The sequence below is a fragment of the Lutjanus erythropterus genome, chromosome 7 (genome assembly GCF_056507025.1).
Source record: "Lutjanus erythropterus isolate fLutEry1 chromosome 7, fLutEry1.hap2, whole genome shotgun sequence".
Classification (NCBI taxonomy): Eukaryota; Metazoa; Chordata; class Actinopteri; order Lutjaniformes; family Lutjanidae; genus Lutjanus; species Lutjanus erythropterus.
In genome coordinates this window covers 18,483,834-18,502,858 of record NC_139323.1, presented here as the reverse complement: position 1 = coordinate 18,502,858, position 19,025 = coordinate 18,483,834, and the positions used below count along the sequence as shown (strand labels likewise).

The 19,025-nt window shown below is 39.2% G+C and overlaps 1 protein-coding gene across 2 annotated transcripts in view; it reads right to left on the bottom strand.

Moving 5' to 3' along the window:
• The window catches only part of rxrgb (retinoid X receptor, gamma b), a 42,725-nt gene extending 24,323 nt beyond the window's left edge, over nt 1-18,402 (bottom strand). Inside the window, exon 1 of one of the 2 annotated variants that reach the window (XM_084723039.1) lies at nt 18,249-18,402. In XM_084723039.1, the coding sequence (XP_084579165.1) occupies nt 18,249-18,279 (31 nt within the window). In that variant the 5' untranslated portion in view covers nt 18,280-18,402. Of the gene's footprint in view, nt 1-7,471; nt 7,651-18,248 lie in introns of those variants that run through there. The other variant, XM_084723038.1, reaches the window with a different exon arrangement.
• Nucleotides 18,403-19,025: the final 623 nt, after the last annotated feature.

The window sequence follows — 19,025 nt, the reverse complement described above, 5'->3', positions numbered from 1 at the left end:
TCCCTCTCTTTCATTCACTAAGCCAGGGAGGAAAGGCCAACCTTGAATGGTGCATTTACAAACAATGCTTCATGTTCTCATATCTTTAAGTCAACTGTTAAGCAAAACTGCAAATAATTCTCAGTGTCCAGCATTTCATATATTGAGATTTTCTGCTCTTCTCTGTTTTATGTAATTGTAAATGAAACATTTTAGGGTTTTTGGACTGTTGGTCAGACAAAACAAAAAATCTGAAGCTGCTACTTCCTGACATTTTTTAGACTTTACTTTTCAGTCAAAAGAAGCATCAAAGAATATGACGGCAGCTTGTTAAAACATGATACTTCAATCAGTATTAAGGCTGCACGATACTGTAAAAAATATATCATATTTAATTTAGTTTAGTTTATTCAACAAAGGATCAAATACAATAGTAAAAGCAGAACCAGTGTATATGACATTGTCAGGGATAACACAATAAAGTCCAAGATTTATTGCAACTGTGATCCCTGATGTTGTCATTATTTTGAATGAAGCTGCGATTGTGATATGCAATACTATTAGTGAGAAAGATCATTTTTGCATCACAATTTTCATTGTCAATGAAAAAAATTTGAAGAAAATTTGGAGGCCAGGGCATCTCTGCTGCATTAAAGTTCTTAATTATAATGCTGTTTTCCTTTATTGGAAAAATTGCAGAGTTCTGCAAGTTGGATATTGCACTTGGTCATATTAGAATTTTGATAATATTTATAATAATATAAAATTGTGCAGCCTAATCAGTATTTATATCACAGTGTAAACAAGTAATCAGAATCAGCTCCAGTGGAAACAATATCATATCCATCAAACAGCTGCTGTGTGCTTCAGATGATAAATGTAGATGGATATGTAGGCCAACCACATTTTATTCAAACATTTGTGGCAGAGAACAGCAAAAGCCACACATCTGGTGATCAACAGGTTTAAAGAAACATCACAGACCACAAACCCTCAAAATCCCTCACTGTTAATTACAGGGTAGTGGCTGGTTGGAGCACTCCACTGTGTGGTAATTCAATAAGCCCATGGCCCACTAACTAATAATATCTCCAGTCTGGAGAGCAGACCAGCACTGGGAGTGGATGGTGGGGGTAGTGGTAGACATACGTGACGGGGCTGGGAGCAGCTGATCCACTCCTGAACAACAACACAAGCCTCAATATCTATCAGATTAGCCTCCATAGGAAGACAGATCCTCAGCGTGTGCATTGATCTATTTAATACCTTTGTATGTGTCTTGTTTTTGTATCCGTAGTACGACTACATGCTCTCGTGCTCATATCTGTGGCTGACAGCGCTGTGACCATATGACAGAGAGCAGAACGCATCCTAAAGTAATCAGACGGACAGCCTGCGGAGCTCATTAGATACAGCAGACATGTAATTAAGAAATCTCTTCACTGCCAAGCGAGCTCATGAGCACCAGCCACAAACCCTCGCCTGACACACACACTCCTCGTGAGCACACACACTCGTCATGCTTCACATTAAAAGAGGAAAAAAAATTTACAAATCTTCCATGCACACTAGCACAAAATCACCACCCTTTAAACATTCATTTCTTAGCTAAATGAGGTTGATGTCTGATCAATTGTGTCAGTAAATCCTCTTATCCCCGGGTAAGTATCTGCAGCTCAGCAGGCCAGCTGTCAAGAAGGTGGGAGGCCGAGGAGGAGGGGACAGAGCCAGATAGGAAGGAAGGGAGCAATGGATGGACGGATGGATGAAAAGGGACGATGCATGGATGGGGGAGGGCACTGTCCCACTCCAAAACGGCTTCCCTCACGTGATCCCACCACCACACATGCCTAATCTCTCAGCCTGGCTGAGAACATTAGATCATCAATTGTGAAAAGCCCCTGTGTTTTTCTGCACAGCTGTGATTTAGGAGATATAGATGGTTATTGGTGAGAGAAAATGAATGAATATTAAGATATTCTTTACTGTCCAAAACCGTTTTAAGGGCACCGTTTACATTTTGTTTTTTTGGAGTTGAGCAGACAGAATAAATATAGCACAACTACTTGCACAACTTAGTTTGACATGTCTGTTTTACAAGCTGCATGTCTGTTTACTTTCTGTCACTGCTATAGTAATGTTACCTTAGCCAACTTAGTTACTTCACATTCCACAGTTAGCTTATTGTTAACAGTATTTACTGTTTGTTTTGTATATAATATTTTTGAAACTTTTGATCATCGAGACAGAAACAAAATAAAGTCCAAACAAAACGTTTTGGCTCATCTTCCTACTGCTCCGACAATCACCAGCTCTGATTAAGGTTGAAATAAAGCTTTAATTCACTGTGTTACATGGGAAAATATCACTGGGAGAGGAACGGGAGGGAGGTCGAACATCAGAGAAAATAAAATGAAACTATTCTTTACTGTCAAACAGCAAACTGTCCAAAGCTGCTTCAAGGGCACCTGTTCCATTTTATGACTGCCTTTTTGGAGGTTAACAGCCAAAATACATATATCACATAATTCTGTACTTGGATAATGCAGTATGATGTACAAGCTGCACATCTGTTCATTTCCTATCAACACTATAGACACGTTGCCTTCACCAACAAACTTTCAAACATTTAGATAATCACCACAGTGTCTTAACCATTAGCAACTTTAGCTAACTAGCTAGCATAGTCATCAATATTCAAACACAGCGTCCCAGAAAAACATTTTGGCTCATCTTTCACCTGCTCAAATAATAACTAACCCTGATTTGGTTGAAATGAACCTTTAATTCACCAAGTTAGATGTGAAAATGTTGCATATGCACAAATATGACTTGCTGCTGTTAGCATTAGCAAACTCTGAACTCTGTGTTATGCTGGTTCTTTACATGTTTTATCAAATTGCTTGTTTTGAAGGAGCTTCTTTATGTAAAGTAGTATCAGGTGTGGTGTTATAAGACTATGAGAACAAGTATATGAGCATAGTATCAGACCAATATGTGATACTGGTGTAAGTATCAGTGCATCCTTACAAAATGTAAAGGGAGGGAAGTCAGACATCAGAGAAGCAGCGGAGAGAAATGGTATGTAAAGCAAAAACATTTTCAGACCTAACGCAGTGAATTAAAGGTTTATTTCCACCAAACCAGAGTTGGTGATTGGTAGAACAGTGGAAAGACGATCAAAAATGCTTTTGGTAAGTTTGATTTTGTTTCTGTCGAGTTTGAATGCCAATGATGATGCTAACTAGATAGCTAATGTTGCTAACTTAAGATACTGAGGTGATTATCAAAATGCTCAAAACCACTATTATACAAAACGAGGATAAATACTAGAGAGTGTGTACCAAGCTAACTGTGAAAAGTGAAATAACTAATTTAAGGATGAAAAATGACTATGATTTATAGGCAATGGTAACATTAGCATAGCGTAGAAAGTAAACAGACGCACAGATACATCACACTGCATTGTGTGGGTAGAGAATTTAATTTGAACTTAGTTAAAAAAAAACGTATGCCATAGTTGTCTATTGTTCCTCTCTTGTTGAAAACATTAAGAAATAGAAAAATGTTTTTCACATTAAGGCATACGGCTGTGACAACACAAGCACATGAGCTAGTGAACTTCTCTGACCCTAAATTCTGCCCTGTAGTGAACTCACACATAACTTCCCTGAAAAGAAGAGAACTCCCTTTCTTTCTGCCCCTCTCTCTGCTGTTTTCCTATAGCACAGTTTCAAACAAACAAAAGACGATGTCAAGTCAAGCTAATGAATGTTAAGTACCCATCATATACTGTATTTCCCCTATGCTGGCTATTTCTGCTGTGTGTCCTCATGTCCAGATCTGTCCCAGACTTGCCAGCAGGATACTTTTTTACACAGAGGCAGAGGATCGATGAGGAGGCCAGGGCTGAGACAGGGACGAGATAAAGATTGTTTTGCGAGTGATAAAAAAGTTTGCAACTTAAACAACAAGAGATAACACAAGCCCGCAAGCACAGACAGAACAGGCTGACCAAGCAGTCCTGGAAAACAAACAAACAGGTGGACCGAAAGGTCCATCGCAAACTGCAGCATCTGTCTGATGAGGCAACTCAAATTACTTCCTAGAAATATTCTCTCGCTGTTACACAGTGCTACAGGGAGATGGGTATGTCTTCACAACACACACGCAGACATACACATACTACACTACACACACTAAGCCACTCATCTCATGCTGTGACCCAGTGAGTGACCAAAGCGACCTGACCTCTGGACCTGTGACCAGATCCTAGAAAGACAGCCAGACTACACACCCAGCTCAGTAGCTAACTCAGTAGTTAACTGGATGTCTTGGGGAAATGTGGAAAAGAAGAAAAAATGCTCACATTTTCTGATTTCAGCTTCTCAAATGGTATTATTTTCTGGTTTCTTCAGTCCTCTATGACAGATTAACCAATAATTAAAATGATCATTAATTGCAGTCCTAAAGAAAATATGTTACATGGACAAAGATTTAATTTTCCCATCCATATTTTTATGCACATTTTCAGTTTCAGCACAAGAGAAGGAAATTAGACATGTTTTTTTAATGCACGGCTAAGGTGGAAAAGTTGGTGTATTGATAAGTGCAATGGACACAGACGCTTATAAATTACGACAGACTTGAAGCATGTGATTTAAACATCCACTAAGGAGACACTGACAGAGAAACATCAGATCTGTTCGTCCTCAAGTTAACTAAACCAAATGCAATGTTTCCATGCCAGCAACTGGCATTGCTGTAGTGGATGGAAATGCTGATTTTCTGAAAATTCTGTTAAAATCTGCACTACATTTGGATGGAAACCTGGATATTGACTAAGGCACAAACAAACAAAAAAAGGGCCTTGAAATGACAGGTAGATTTGCTTGTTTTAGCCATTTAATAAAAACTGTTTGAACTTTATGGTACTGCTTATTATCATCATCCAAACCATATTGTGGTTTACGACTCATTGCTTACCTTCTGCAACCACGCTGTGAATGTCAACTCACAGAGTTTCAAAATGAGCTTGAACCAGAACCGAAACTATATTACTTCCAGGTTTATTTTCTCCTAGCATAGCTCTTGAATGTTGCTGAAAAGTAGATTTTCACATCATAAAGGTATGAACTGAAACTAATGGCTGTATGGAGTATAGAAAATCGACAGGCCAACTTTTCTATAGCTTTTATATTCCTTTCAATAGAGGCTCAAAAGTTCTATCAATTTTTCCATCAATATTACTGCAGAGAAATTAGAGTACCATGGTTTTAATCATAACATCACCATGACACAATCAACACAGGTGGATAAACACAGACATTTTTGTACTTGAGGGTCAAGATCTGGAGCTGGAAACTGCTTTGTGAAATTTGTCCATTCTTTACCCTTATTTCAACTCAGGCCTTGAAAATGAATGAACATCTTTCAGAGAGGCGGAACTACAGTTGGAAAGAGGACTGTCACATGTTTCTCTCCAGGACACTGGCAAAAAGAATCAGTCCTCTACCATCTACACATTACACATGTACACACAGCGATCTAGTTAATAGGCTGACTACAATATGTGTGGATGTTAACACACATCAACACCTCCCACACCTCCTCAAACACAGGAAGAAGGAAAAGAAAAAAAAAAGCACTCATCAGAGGGAGCGTTGATGGAGGGATGCAGGGTGATAGACAGCAGACACAAACAGAGAGAGAAAGCACGATGGAGAGGGCTAATGTGAAGGGACAAGCGAGAGAGATAAACAGATAGTGAAGGACAAGGCAATGAGAGCTGGAAGCATCCCTTTAACTTGACTGGCATCCCCACTGACCACATCTGAGACCTCAAGTGACTCACAAGCTTTCGATTGTAAAGTACAACAGCCAAGCCTTGTACCTGTCACAACTGGTTAAAATGATCCAGTGATTTTAAAGGCAGGAACTGAGCTGTTGGGGGCAAATAAGATCATGAAATCTGGACTTTAACATCAAATCCATAGAAAAAGGGAGTCATCTGACCTAAGTATGGTTGGGCACCAAAACACAGTGCCAAAGGGCACCAGTTCCTAGTGCCTTGGTCTCAAGACCACTTTTTAAAGGTCTCAGTCTGGACTGCATTTTTATTCTGCCTCATCTTGGTGTCGAACAAACAGGATCAAGACCGCATCTGCAGGGATATCACTAAATTGCCCATGCATTGTGTAATTTACCTTAGCTAATGTCACCACGAACATAAACGCTACAGGCCATGACCTTGGTCTTGACATGTCCTCAACCCATAAAAGTCTTGATCTTATCTCAGTCTCGATATACTCTGGTCTTAATTTTGTACTTGATCTTGACTACAACACTGCAGGTTTCTATACGCATAGTACCTTCCTGACCAAAACACAATGCAGATTACAGTGCCTTATTTCAGTGGCACACATCTGAGCTGTTGATGGAATTAGCTGACCTCTGGTGTGGACGTTCCAGTTGCATCACCAAACCATGGACCCCCTATTGAGGACCCATGGTCTTAAGTGTGAGTGTATTTCATTCGAAAGGCTTCCAGCACTGGTCGGAACATGCAACAAATGTTTAAATTAACTGCGTGTAAAAGGGAAAAGCATCTAGTGAGACATGTTATACACTTGAAAGCAGAGGGAAGCACAGTCCTCGACTGCATGTGTGACCCTATGCCAGGCACATCAGTCCGTAGTGCAGGCAAACCTGGTCCCAGCAATGGGGCGCACAGATATAAAACACTGGAGGCGAGGTGTCATAATAACTTGACATTTATATCTGTGATGGGGAGACCACTGATTATGATGACAGCAACCTTTCCTCAGGTCAGCAAATACGATCATATTTCTGCACAGGAACTGCTGAAGTTTGAAGCTGAAGTTTGTAGAATGCCAAGAAAGCAAGTCAAAATGTATTTTGCTGGTTGAACTTGAGTTAGGCTATTTATTATGTGAATTTGTTATGTAAATTTAAGTGTTCTGTATTAGTCATATATACAAGTAAACAGTTAATGTAGTGTTCAAATTCAATCCAAATTTACTTTAGCAATAAAAAAAGCTGTTTTTTAATGTTGTCCAACCATCATTTTATGCTTCTTTCTTTCACAGTACAATTTTAAACAGATGTTTTTTGCACCAGTATCAGAAAAAAAAAGCCCAAACAATGTCCAATCTTAAATGTAAGAAATGTATCTGAGTGCTGATCATATATCATCAATATGGAAAACATCAAATGCAAATACGTTCCACAGATGAATTTGTCCTACTAGTTGCAGGTTGCAGGAAATAAATTCAAAATAACTTGTTCAAAGAGTGCACAGGGATTAGAGGCATTATCGTAGTGCATCTGTGCAGTGCAAGCTTTTAGCGCAGCGATGATGCAGACAGGCAACATCTTCCACCTCATACAATCCCAGTGATGATTCTGAAATGCGTATTTCCTACAGCAAACACAAACACGCTCACAGGCAAGACAAAACCCAGCTACTCACAGTGGCCATAACCCATCTCCCTCCCAGGGCTTCCTCCAGTTGCAGGTGATGCCACGGGGTGCCACATGCCTTTGGGTGCAATTGTGGTGCTGGCTGGATGCCAATCACTCCGGACAAGGACTCAGACACAACTCTTGGCTCGTTGACAAACTAAAAAGTGATGCAGATACTCTTGCGCTACTTTTCAGGACAGACCAGCAACGGAAGGGTCAGCATGGAAAGAGGGGTGGGGGTTAGTGAAGAGCAAAAGAGGCGGAGTCTCCACCAGCGCCGGTTATAGGATTACCCAGATTATCCTTCCCCAGAGATCAATCCCACAGTAACTGTTTGCTGCCTGACTGCTGCACAAATCAGCTCTGCTACCGCCCACTCATCTCATGTCTCTATCTCAGTGTTGGTAAAACTATCTGCGCAGAGACACCTGTTGTAGTGGCAGGACAGCGTGTCTGGCATGGGAGTCGGTGTGGGGAGGGTCTCTTCATGGTGGAGGGGGGCCACACTTAAGAGTACAGTACAACCAGAAGTTTCCGATTACTCCCTCTTAAAAGGGATCAAGACTGGAGAGCATGGGAAGACAGTCCGACACTGATGTTCCTCTACGCTCTTAAAAATAAAAGTGCTAACAAGAACCATATAGGTTCTTCAGCTTGTCCGCATAGGGGAATTCTTTTTGGTTCCTGGTAGAATCTTTTGTAAAGGTTCCATTTGGAAACGTTTCAGAGATTTCTACCCAGAACTCAATTTAAACGGTTATACCTAGAACCATCTGTGAAAGGTACCAGCCAGAACTCCCTGTGAGAGATTGTATGGAGAACCCTTGTATGGCATAATGATTTCACCTAGAACTCTCTCTGGGGCTTCTATTTAGAACCTTTCCTGTAAGAGTACTAACAAGAAACAACCTAGGGAGCTCTAACAAAAACCCTTTTATATTCCAAGGGTTTCATTACGAACCTATCCAAGATTTTCTACCAACTCTTTCACATTCCAAGGACCCATCCAGGATGTTCTGTTTCTATGAAGAACCATTAAACCAACCATGATCTATCATTCTAACAATCTGTGGTACAATTACCAGTGTTTACATTTAGAAATCATCATCAATATCCACCCAGGAAAAACTATTTTTTCCAAAAAGCATTCTGTGAATGAAAAGGGTTCTTGTGAAACATTTATTCTTACAAAAGATTTCCTCATTTTGCTCTCTTTCACTGAATATTATTCACAGACTTTCTGTCTAAAATGTAGGTGCTGATGTTTAGTGACAAGAAGGGGCCAGAGGCTGGAGAATTCTCTCTCCTATCACCCGCTAAACATCTTTCATTCCCCTTTTAATGCCAAGAAATAACTGTGCCAACATCCACACTTAATGTTTGTGGCCTGTGCAGTTGCCTGTGTGCACATTGTTAGTATGTTTGTGTGTTTAACAAGTGTTAAAGCATTCCAGGAAGTCGGGAATTGTCTCTTTCAGTGCTCTAGGATGGTCAAGCAAACACCCAGCAAAGTGAAATCCCAGATGCAAACACAGGCCAAAAATATACCTTAAAGGCAATGAGGAACAATACACGGCAAACCCCTAAGGGAACCTAAATAAACTCCTAAATCCATGCAGGGATTGATTCAATCTTTACTCTGAACCTTTCAAGACTCCATCTATCAGAACAGACTTTCGAAAACAGTAATAAAATGGTTTTAGTGAAACAAATTGCAGTAAAATCAGTTAAGTTTGTTCAACAATGATAGAAACAGCATGCATTCTTGGCAAAACAAGTATGTCATATCATTATCACCACAAAATAGCCCTAGCCAATAAATGCAGAATTGGCACTGATTTTAGTCTGCAGCTGCTTGTTTTAATTTATCCTGCCACACTATCAAATGTTCTCCCGGTTCTCCCCTTCAAGCCTTTGAAAGATACTTGCACTGAAAGATAGCTCTAAAAACCCGAGAGGCCTTCTCAAGCATGTGTTCATCTATTTTACTTACATGACTCAACAGAGTTTTCTTGTGCAGTGCACCTGCACGGGGTCAGATCAAATGTCTATACAGTGCTTGAAGGACAGCCACCAGTAACCAGATCCCCTGACAGTAACCTGGCAAGAGACTGAGCAGCACAACTCAAGAAGAAGAGAAGACAGAGTAGGAGAAGGGACACTTGCCTCTCTTGTAGACTTAACAAATCCCAGAGGGAGAAGCTAAAATAATACAGTCCTTCTTAAATGCATACTGCGTTATAATAGTATGTCATGGCCCACATAAAACACGCCAAATTAACCCTAGAGAGAGCCATAATTAGCATTCATAGATGCATCATGGACAGTGAAGACGGGGGAGAAGGATAATTGGCAACTCTAAATTTAGGGTACACATCTGAACTTCTAATAATCTAATCGCCATTTTGTCACCAAGTGTACTCGTGTCTACAAACTGTTAATCTTTTATGGGCTTCACAGAGAATCAGAGAAGCAATAAATCAGCTAGTTTATGCCAGAGGTGGGAAATAACAAATTACAAATGCTTCATTACTGCACTTAAGTAGTTTTCATGTATTTATACGTAATTTGAGTATTCATTTTTCTGACAACTTTGTACTTTCACTCCCAACAAGTATCTGTACCTTCCACTCCTTACAGTTTCAAAGCAGGTTCATTATCATTTGGTTTTAATTAATTTGAGGGGAATTTGTGATTTTTATTTTGCAGCAGACTGATTTCAAAACAGTAACATGACGAGATAACAACAAAACACAACAAGACGAAAGTGATGTAACAAGACAAAAAACAACATAAAAGACATAAACAGACGAAAGTGATGTAATGACAAAAAATGGCGCATCAAGACGAAAACAGCATAACACAATGAGAAAACAACAAATCGTAACAAGACGAAAGTGATGTGATAAGACAAGAAAAACAACATAAAAGACATAACAAGACAAAAACAATATAGCAAGACAAAAAATGGAGTAACATTATACAACAAGACCAAAAATCACATAACAAGATAACGTAACAAGACCAAAACAATGTAAAAGAATAAACTGACACAACAAAATGAAAAAAAAAACATTGTAAAAGACATAACAAAATGAAAACAATGTAACAAGATGAAAAACAATGTGAAAGACGCAACAAATGAAAAAAAATAACAAGATGAAAAACAACATAAAGAACTCGACAATGGAGAAAAGGTAAGTTTAGCTTTGCACAGAAGCATCTGGCAGAAATATCCTTCAGAGGACGACTTTTTACTGTTGTATTTTGAGCACATTTAAGAGCCTGTCCTTATTCACTCTTACTTGAATATAGAAGTTGAATCAGTACTTTTACTTTTACCAGATACTTTTTTACACAAATATCTGTACTTCTGCTTGAGCAAAGAATGTGTGTACCTTTGCCTTACTCACTTTTTTGGTTTTCTCAATCTCTCCTTGCAAGCAGTGATTTTTGACAACAGGAAGGACATTACCATGCAGCATGCTTGGCCGAGTGGACATGTAGGGAAAGGCAGTCGAAAAAGAAATGAGGCAATAGCAGAGCAGAAAAATTGTGTTTTTTTTTCCAAACAGCAATGTGCACACGCTTACATTCACGGACGTGAGATAGGAGCGGCGCGCTAAAATGGCACTCAGAGCACTCAAAATAACCAAGTGCGGTTTTCAGCACGTTCTTGATGTCTCTTGATGGAGAGGTTTAATGAGATCTAATGTACTTAGCTGTTACCTGTTGCTGCCATTTGTTCTCCTGCAGGGTGCGGAGTGCCATGAAGAACTGTTTGACTGGTTAGTCAGACCAAATTCTGCTGAGCCATCTCCCCTCATCAATCCCACTCCTTTTAATGTACGGTGTTAATGAGCTCTGTGGTGTTTAAACCTCCTAATCACAGACAGTTTTGGGACTCCAGGCTGCAACAGACGATTATTTTCCTTATAGATTAATCTGTTGATTAATTGATGATAAAGGAATTGTTTACTCTATAAACAGATCGTAGTGAAAAAAGTGTGCATCATTAGATCCCAGAATCCAAAAAAGTGGCGGGTTTTTTTTTTAGGTAGCTTTTTAACATTTTATATAACTGTTGACAATCCCCTCCACTCTGCAATATTTAAACATCTTGGTAAAAACCAAGAATCACCAGAACCACCAGAATCCATTTACCCTATTTATTTAATTATCCCACTTCATTACACACTTCTCATACATTCAACTGGAGTAACTTGCTTATTTTTATGTATATTTGCTATATTTAGGATTCTGCTTTTAACTTTTTTGGTTTGTTGGTGTTGTTCTCCATTGTTGTCTTCAGAACTTGGGCATTAAAGTGATTCTCATTCTGATTAATTGACTGCCGATCAACCAACTGATCAATTGACTAATCATTTCTGCACAATCTGGAGATTACAGTACATTGTTTAACTGTACATAATGGTGGAAAGAATACACTGTAAATTGAGCACTGTACTTCACTACAATCCTGTTTTGTTGACTAGGAATAATTTAGATTTTCGACGCAGGTATAGGTTAAAATTTTAGCATTTACTCAGCACTGTGATACACTGTTAGGAGCTAATTTATTCAACATTTAATGTAAAATGTAAACATACACTTAGCTGTTATGCCTAGCAATTAATGAAGTAATTAAAAACAAACATTTAAGTTGACAGATGCTGAAGATCAGAGGGATGTGTAATGGCTAAATAACATTCAGAGGATGGAAAATTAGAGTTACCGTGCTCATCCATGTATGGCATGTACGTTGTTACTGCGTAATTAGCAAAGAAATAGCTTTATACATCTCATAACCTAACGCCGCTGCAGCCTGTGGCCCTTTCAAGGTTCTCTGCTTGATTAAAGCTGGAATTAAATCAAGGCTTTGACCTTCTTCACTAATGACTAATTACTGGCAATTAGCCCGGAGAATGGCCTCCTTACGCCCCTTCTTTTCCCTCATCCTGTTCTCACAATTAGCACCCACTCCCACACAGTCAAGATAGGCAGACACTGACACATAAATACACACACTCCAAGGAATAAACCTATTGTATGCAAAGGCGCAGATCTCATTACAACTTCGGGGGGGGACAGTGGTGTACTGGGAAAGAAATTCAGCCCTGGACTTAGGAGCAGAACTGTTGTCTCTGTTTTGATTGCGGTTTGTGCTTATTACGTGACCTTATACACCGAACTGAGAGAAGAAGAAACCGGTTTTATCCTCACTTCCTACATTATTTTATGCTGTTTATAAGGTTCATTTTCAGAGGGTAGATCAGCTCAATTTTTGTGAATTATTAAGTTAAAACAGGCCTACACTCTGTTCCCTGCTCTCTTTCAAGAGGATATACTATTAACTCTAATATAGACTGTATATGAAATAGTCATAGACTATATATTAAATAGGCTGAAATCCCGCCTCCACAGACTGGAGGAGGCTCAGGCAGGCTGCAGGAACACCGAAGGAGCTCAAATCAAGTGCAACATTGTAATTTGACAATAATAAGTCCTAAACTTTAAGTTCATCAGCTGTTTTTAACTGTCCATTGTCTGTCAATGTAAATCTAAGTCTATTAGCCTGAAAACAAAAGCCAACTGCTCCATAAATAAACACTCTGGAGTCTGAGTTCAGTGACTGCCTGCCTTACTGCCTGACAGACTGGTCAGTTTAAATTTTATAAACATCTACTCCTTCTAAAAGAATATTAATGATTTCTTACAACTCACAGACACATGCATTCAGAAAACACTTTAAACATTAATTTGAGCTTTTATAATAAAATTTCTAGGAGAATTTCAATTTGGAATGTTTCTTTAACTTCTGAAGACATATCATGGTCAATTAATTTATTGGGACAAACAACTTCATGTTTTCCAGAAGGTGAAGGGACTCCTCCCTTCCATCCCCCCTGTAATCTGCTCCCAAGTTTATATGTGTTGTGTGCTAATGCATGCGTCTACATCAGGGCACATCAGGTCTCAAGCTACAGAATTCTTGAGCAAATACCTGCAGAGAGCCACACCCTCCACCTGTGTGGTTTATTTCTCTCTGCAGGAGTGGGTGGGGGAATGCTCTGTGCAGGGATGGGCCATTAGAGAGCAGGATTAATGCTGCCGGGACTTCACAGTCAAATAGTACCACCCGCATTCTTTAAGTCACATGATATCACAGTCACATTTTGCCATACAATAAGCTATGCATATAGGAAGTCTGCATATTTGCAGCTGTGACGTTTAGGCATGAGTGTGTCCCATTCTGCCTCTGTGAGGACACCTTGGTCATGTCCTCAGTATGGTTTCTGGGGATTTGGGGACACACAAATTACAATTGCACGCAAATTATACATGGTTTCTTCTTAAGACTGATTCTGTTGTTTATTTTAGACTCATGATCTTTCAATTTGACACTCTTAAAAAGCAAAAAAGTTATTTTGGACTATAAGTTTCATTCATTTTAAACATGTAAAAACTGCTTGTTTAACAGGAGCATTTGAACCTGTTTTCTTAAGTAGACTTAAACGTAAACTTGTATGTATAGAAATGTGCAATAACTTTTCTCTCTTTATTTCTACAATAAAGATAAAGAAATGTTTGCGTATAAGTAAACTGCTAGTCAATGTCAAATATAAATCGCTTAATATCATTGAGATTTTTGCAGCGTAGACATAAAGTAAACAAAACAAATTGAAATTTTAAAAAGCTTTAAGGATTTGACACACTGTTTAAACCATTGTATAAGCTGGCTAATACAGTTTTACAGAAATTAAATTCATCAACATTTAAATGAGTTATAAATGAGTTATAAATAACAATTACCAATATTCATAAATATGAAAATTGCTAAAAGTAAGAAACTTTATCTGATTATTTTTTTATTCTTTTTTGGTCAAAAATGGGGAATCTGGGCTTTTGACCTTGGTGTATCTAAAGTCCTGCTACAGCCCTGCCTCTGTGCGAGTGTGTGTGTGTGTGTGTGTGTGTGTGTGTGTGTGTGTGTGTGTGTGTGTGTGTGTGTGTGTGTGTGTGTGGGTGTGTGTGTTCTGTGGGGTGAATCATTGACCCCTGGCAAGTGATGAGAGCTCACATCAACTAGGGTGACCTCTTCTCCACCCCCCTCTCACCCCCTTCCACTTCCCTTTTATTTTGCTCCCTTCACTCTCCCATCCCGTTCTCTTTTCTGCTATGACTTCCCTGAACTGCGAGCTAAATACGTTCTCACTGTCAAAAGCAGCGAGTTGGTGCCCGTCAGGGTGTCTAGAACCACTTCCACTGACGGAAAATTAAAAAAAAAAAAATGCTGAAGTGCTGAGAGGAGAGAAAAGTGCTGATTCTTCTTAAAGCCGCGGGGCAGGCCTGCATCAAACCTGCTGAAACACAACATGTCTGGGAAAAGCTGAGTGGGATCATGAAGCTATCCGCATATCATAATCACCCAGACTGTTTTTTGACTTCACACTGCTTCACACACCACCACCATCACCACACACTAATGACAGATTCATTTCAGAGTGATTGTCGCCCATTCAAGAAACGAGTAGTTTATGACCCTATTTTCATATGTGTTTTTGTGTGTGGGCTAAAATGCATCATAAATCATAGTTGTGGGCAAATACACAGACAAAACAAGAACAATTCTTCCTGTAAATGATCTTTCAGTGGTTCTGTCTTTCACTCAGAAACAGCTCAGTGGCTTTACTACCAATATTTATAATACAAATGCACTAAAAGATAAGAGCTGTCCTCATCTCGGGTTCAACTGCTCCTGTTATCGCTGATATTTTCTTTGCTTTTGTTTTTTCAAACACAAAAATTACAAATATTCAACGTTTAACCCAGATTCCAAGTCACTGTGGGCTGGGAAAGCTGCACCAGCATGACTTTAAGGCCATAAGGGACGACAAAAGCAAGATCGATCGGTTTTTAAATGGTAGCGCTTCATAAACAGTTAGGTAAACCCTGACACCCACTGGGAATTTAAATGAAAAAACATATCAGTTACAAGCAAAGGTACAAATGATGCATATCAAGTGAAATGTTGCAAAAAATAAAAAGTGATTTACAGACTGATGTCGCTGCAATTACAGGTATAATGATCCACTGATCTGGACTGATGCACTGATTTAATGATCAATGCAAATTTTGTGCACTTTCCTCAACCGATAGTTGAAAATGCAAACAGATGACTGATTGATTGATTGATTAATCATCAATAATTATTTAATTTAATTAATTTTTTCTTATTTTTTTCTCTTTTTTTCTATTATCAGTTTCCTTATTCAACAAATGGCTCTGCAAAACAACGTCAAATGCAGAGCAGTTACTCTCATTTCTAGACTATCAATTAATCAACAATTAATACATTTTTAATTGGTTAAATTCTTAATGGCAATGAATGATTAATCATTAACATCCCTACCATCGATTAAACATTTTGAATCCTTTACAGTTATCTAGACAAATTAGATTACTTCTGTTAAATGCACATAGTTATGCCATGTTTTATGTGTGTTAGCAGATTCAGTTCAAAGTAAACTGGACTGCACTGCACTTAATCAATTAAAATGATTTACAATCAATAAATTCTGAAATGCATCAAATTGAGTGTGATATGAGAAAATATGCTATCATCGTCCAAATAACTGATACTGTATTGTGATTTACACCCCCTGCTGTGACCAGAAAGTATTATCAGGCATACAGTATTAGCAGTGATATCTCGTATTTAATAATGACAGATCAATAACAGCTGAACTTATCTGCACACTGATCTGACGCTGTCCTGATCTGCATAAATGTTAGGATGCCACTACTTTGTGATCAGTGTAAGTCTTTAAAGACAGACATGAAAGACTCTGGAGCCCAGGGGGACTGCTCTGTTACTTCTGTACACTGTGGGCTTCCCTCTACATGCTCTCACGTCCAGATGTCTCTCTCAATCCCCTGGGAGCCACATTCATTATGGAAACAATTTTCAACCCCTCCAAACGCTGCCCGAGATATCTGTGATAACATAACGGGGCTTCAAAGGCTTGGTTTTATTTGTTTCCTTTTAATGCCACACTATTATCTCTCATTCCCCACCCCCCCACAAAAGACAGTGATTTAGAAGCACATGGTATGTTTCAACCACAGTGGTTTGACAATGAGTGTATCTTTCAGGGAGAGAAAAAAAACATCACATGATAAATGATGCATATAGTGTGTGACTCAGTGAAGCTGTGAAAGCCTCTCACTCCACATAGAGTCTAATCTAGAATGATTTCAGAAACCAGAGGTGGGAAGTAATGAAGTACAAATACTCCATTACTGTACTTCATTCATCAAAACCTTTCACTTTTAGCACCTCTTTTTTAACACAAGTACCTGCACGTTCTACTTCATTGTTTCTTCTTATTTAGTTTTAATGCATTTAATGGAAATTAAGTTTTAGTTTTGCACAGCACCTTCCCAGCAACAAAACCAATTTCAATCTAAACTGGTTGGACAATATCACATGGAAAAGATGATTCCTTGTGTATCCGTCAGCGCATACCACACATGAAGACGTAACCAGACGAAGGCAGCGTAACAAGATGAAAAAAATAACTTAACAATATGAAAAATGACATAAAAGACAAAAAAAATGTGTAACAAGACGAACGACATAAAAGACATAACAAGATGAAAGTGATGTGATGAGACAAAAGCTACACAACAAGATGAAAAATGACATAAAAGATGCAATGGGACAAAAGCAACGTAATAAGACAAAAGCTTCTATACAAGCAGAAAAATGACATAAAAGACGTAACAAGATTAAAATAATGTTACAAGATGAAAAATGATCTCAAATATGCAACAGAATGAAGTGAGTGAGTGAAGTTCAGTTAGCTTTGCACAGAGCAGCAGGAGAAATGTCCTTCAAAAGACTATTTTTTACTCTTCTACTCTGAGCCCACTTCAGAGTCTGTACTTTTTCACTAAAGAAGTTGAATCAGAACTTCTCCTTGTTAGTCTTTAAAACACAAAACGATAGGTCTGACACTTAGAAACTGTAAGTAGGATATGTACAGTATGTATCCCACATGTTGAAACACTGGAACAGAAGTCATTTCCTTGTCCCTGTGGATTTTAGGCTGTCACAGAAATCCTGATAATAGAAAAAAAAAAAGAAGCCATCAGCTGGTTCAAGGGCAAAGTCAATGAGTCAGAGCAGAGTTCAGCTCTACCGAGCAAAATCACATCATGCTGTCAGTAAGCTGGATATGGCCACAGCAGCGCTGACTGACTGACTGACTGACTGACCAGGGCGGCTCTACTACTCCACTACACAGAGCAAGTTTGTTCATGAGAAATCCGCCATTCCTCAAGCCTGTCTCATGCATTTCTCTGTGGATCTTACGGCCATCCCAGACCAATAAATTGTGTTTCTGTCTCAAACAGTTTAGAAAGAGTCGTGCGACAAGCGCCATAAATTACATAAGCGCAATTAAAGTGCCAACCTCTGACCTTGCCTGACCGGCACAACCACCGCGATCACCTGACTTTTGCATTGGCCACAGCTTTCGGTATAATTGGCACAGTTTGGTGGCGGGACGATTAATAGCGAAAAGCGAAAGGAATAACAAGGCAAGGAGAGTCGGTCGTTAAAGTCCACGGACTGCTTTTCGCGCACGGCTCGCAGGCTTGGAGAGAGAAGACGCCATGAAACGAGCGCACTCTCCTCTCAAGTCAAAACAACATGCAGCGGCTTCAGAAACACAACACACACACCGGGCTCTGAACGAGCCGTGAAAGCGTTTACTTACTGAGGTGCAGATACGGATCATTGCTGTCCATACTGTGCGAGTAGTCGTGGCGTCGATTTCCTACAATCGCTGCTGCTCCGCATCCCAGCGCATTCCTCCCTCTCGTAGCCCGACTCAACTCTGCAAGGCGGCTCTACACGGGGGCCCAGCGAGGGGGGGAGGAGGAGGGGGTGAACCAGGGCTTCTCCCAATGACAACAGTGGTCGATATCAAGCTCCAACACGATCATGACCAAACATCGCTCCTGCTGTGACACTGTGTTGCAATATTTTCACAGTAAAATGTTACTTAAAAAAGAAAAAAAAAAAAAAAAAAAGATGGTGTTGCGTTTGAGTACAGCCTGTTTTTTTTCTCTCCTCCATTTGCCTTTTTTACATAATCTGAAAATTCGGTTCCACTTCACATTAAACGCACCACTTCAGTTTATAATTAGGTTGCAAACACTTTATAAATCATTGATAAACAAGTAAAAACAAGTTATAACACCGATGTGGAATAGGGCTTATCCCAGTGACATCAGTGGTCGATATGAAACGCCAACACGACCATGACATCTCTCCTGCTGTGACACTGTGTTGCAATATTTTCAGTAAAATGTTACTTTTAAAAGGAAAAGGAGATTTTGTGGCGCTTGATTGCAGCCTTTCCCCCACTACAGTCGCTTTTTTGTGAGTTGTCAAAAAAACAAACAAACAAACAAGATAAATAGCTTAGTATATTGTTATAACAAGGAAAATATCCTGTTATAATGTGAATAACATTGTTATAACACCTTGT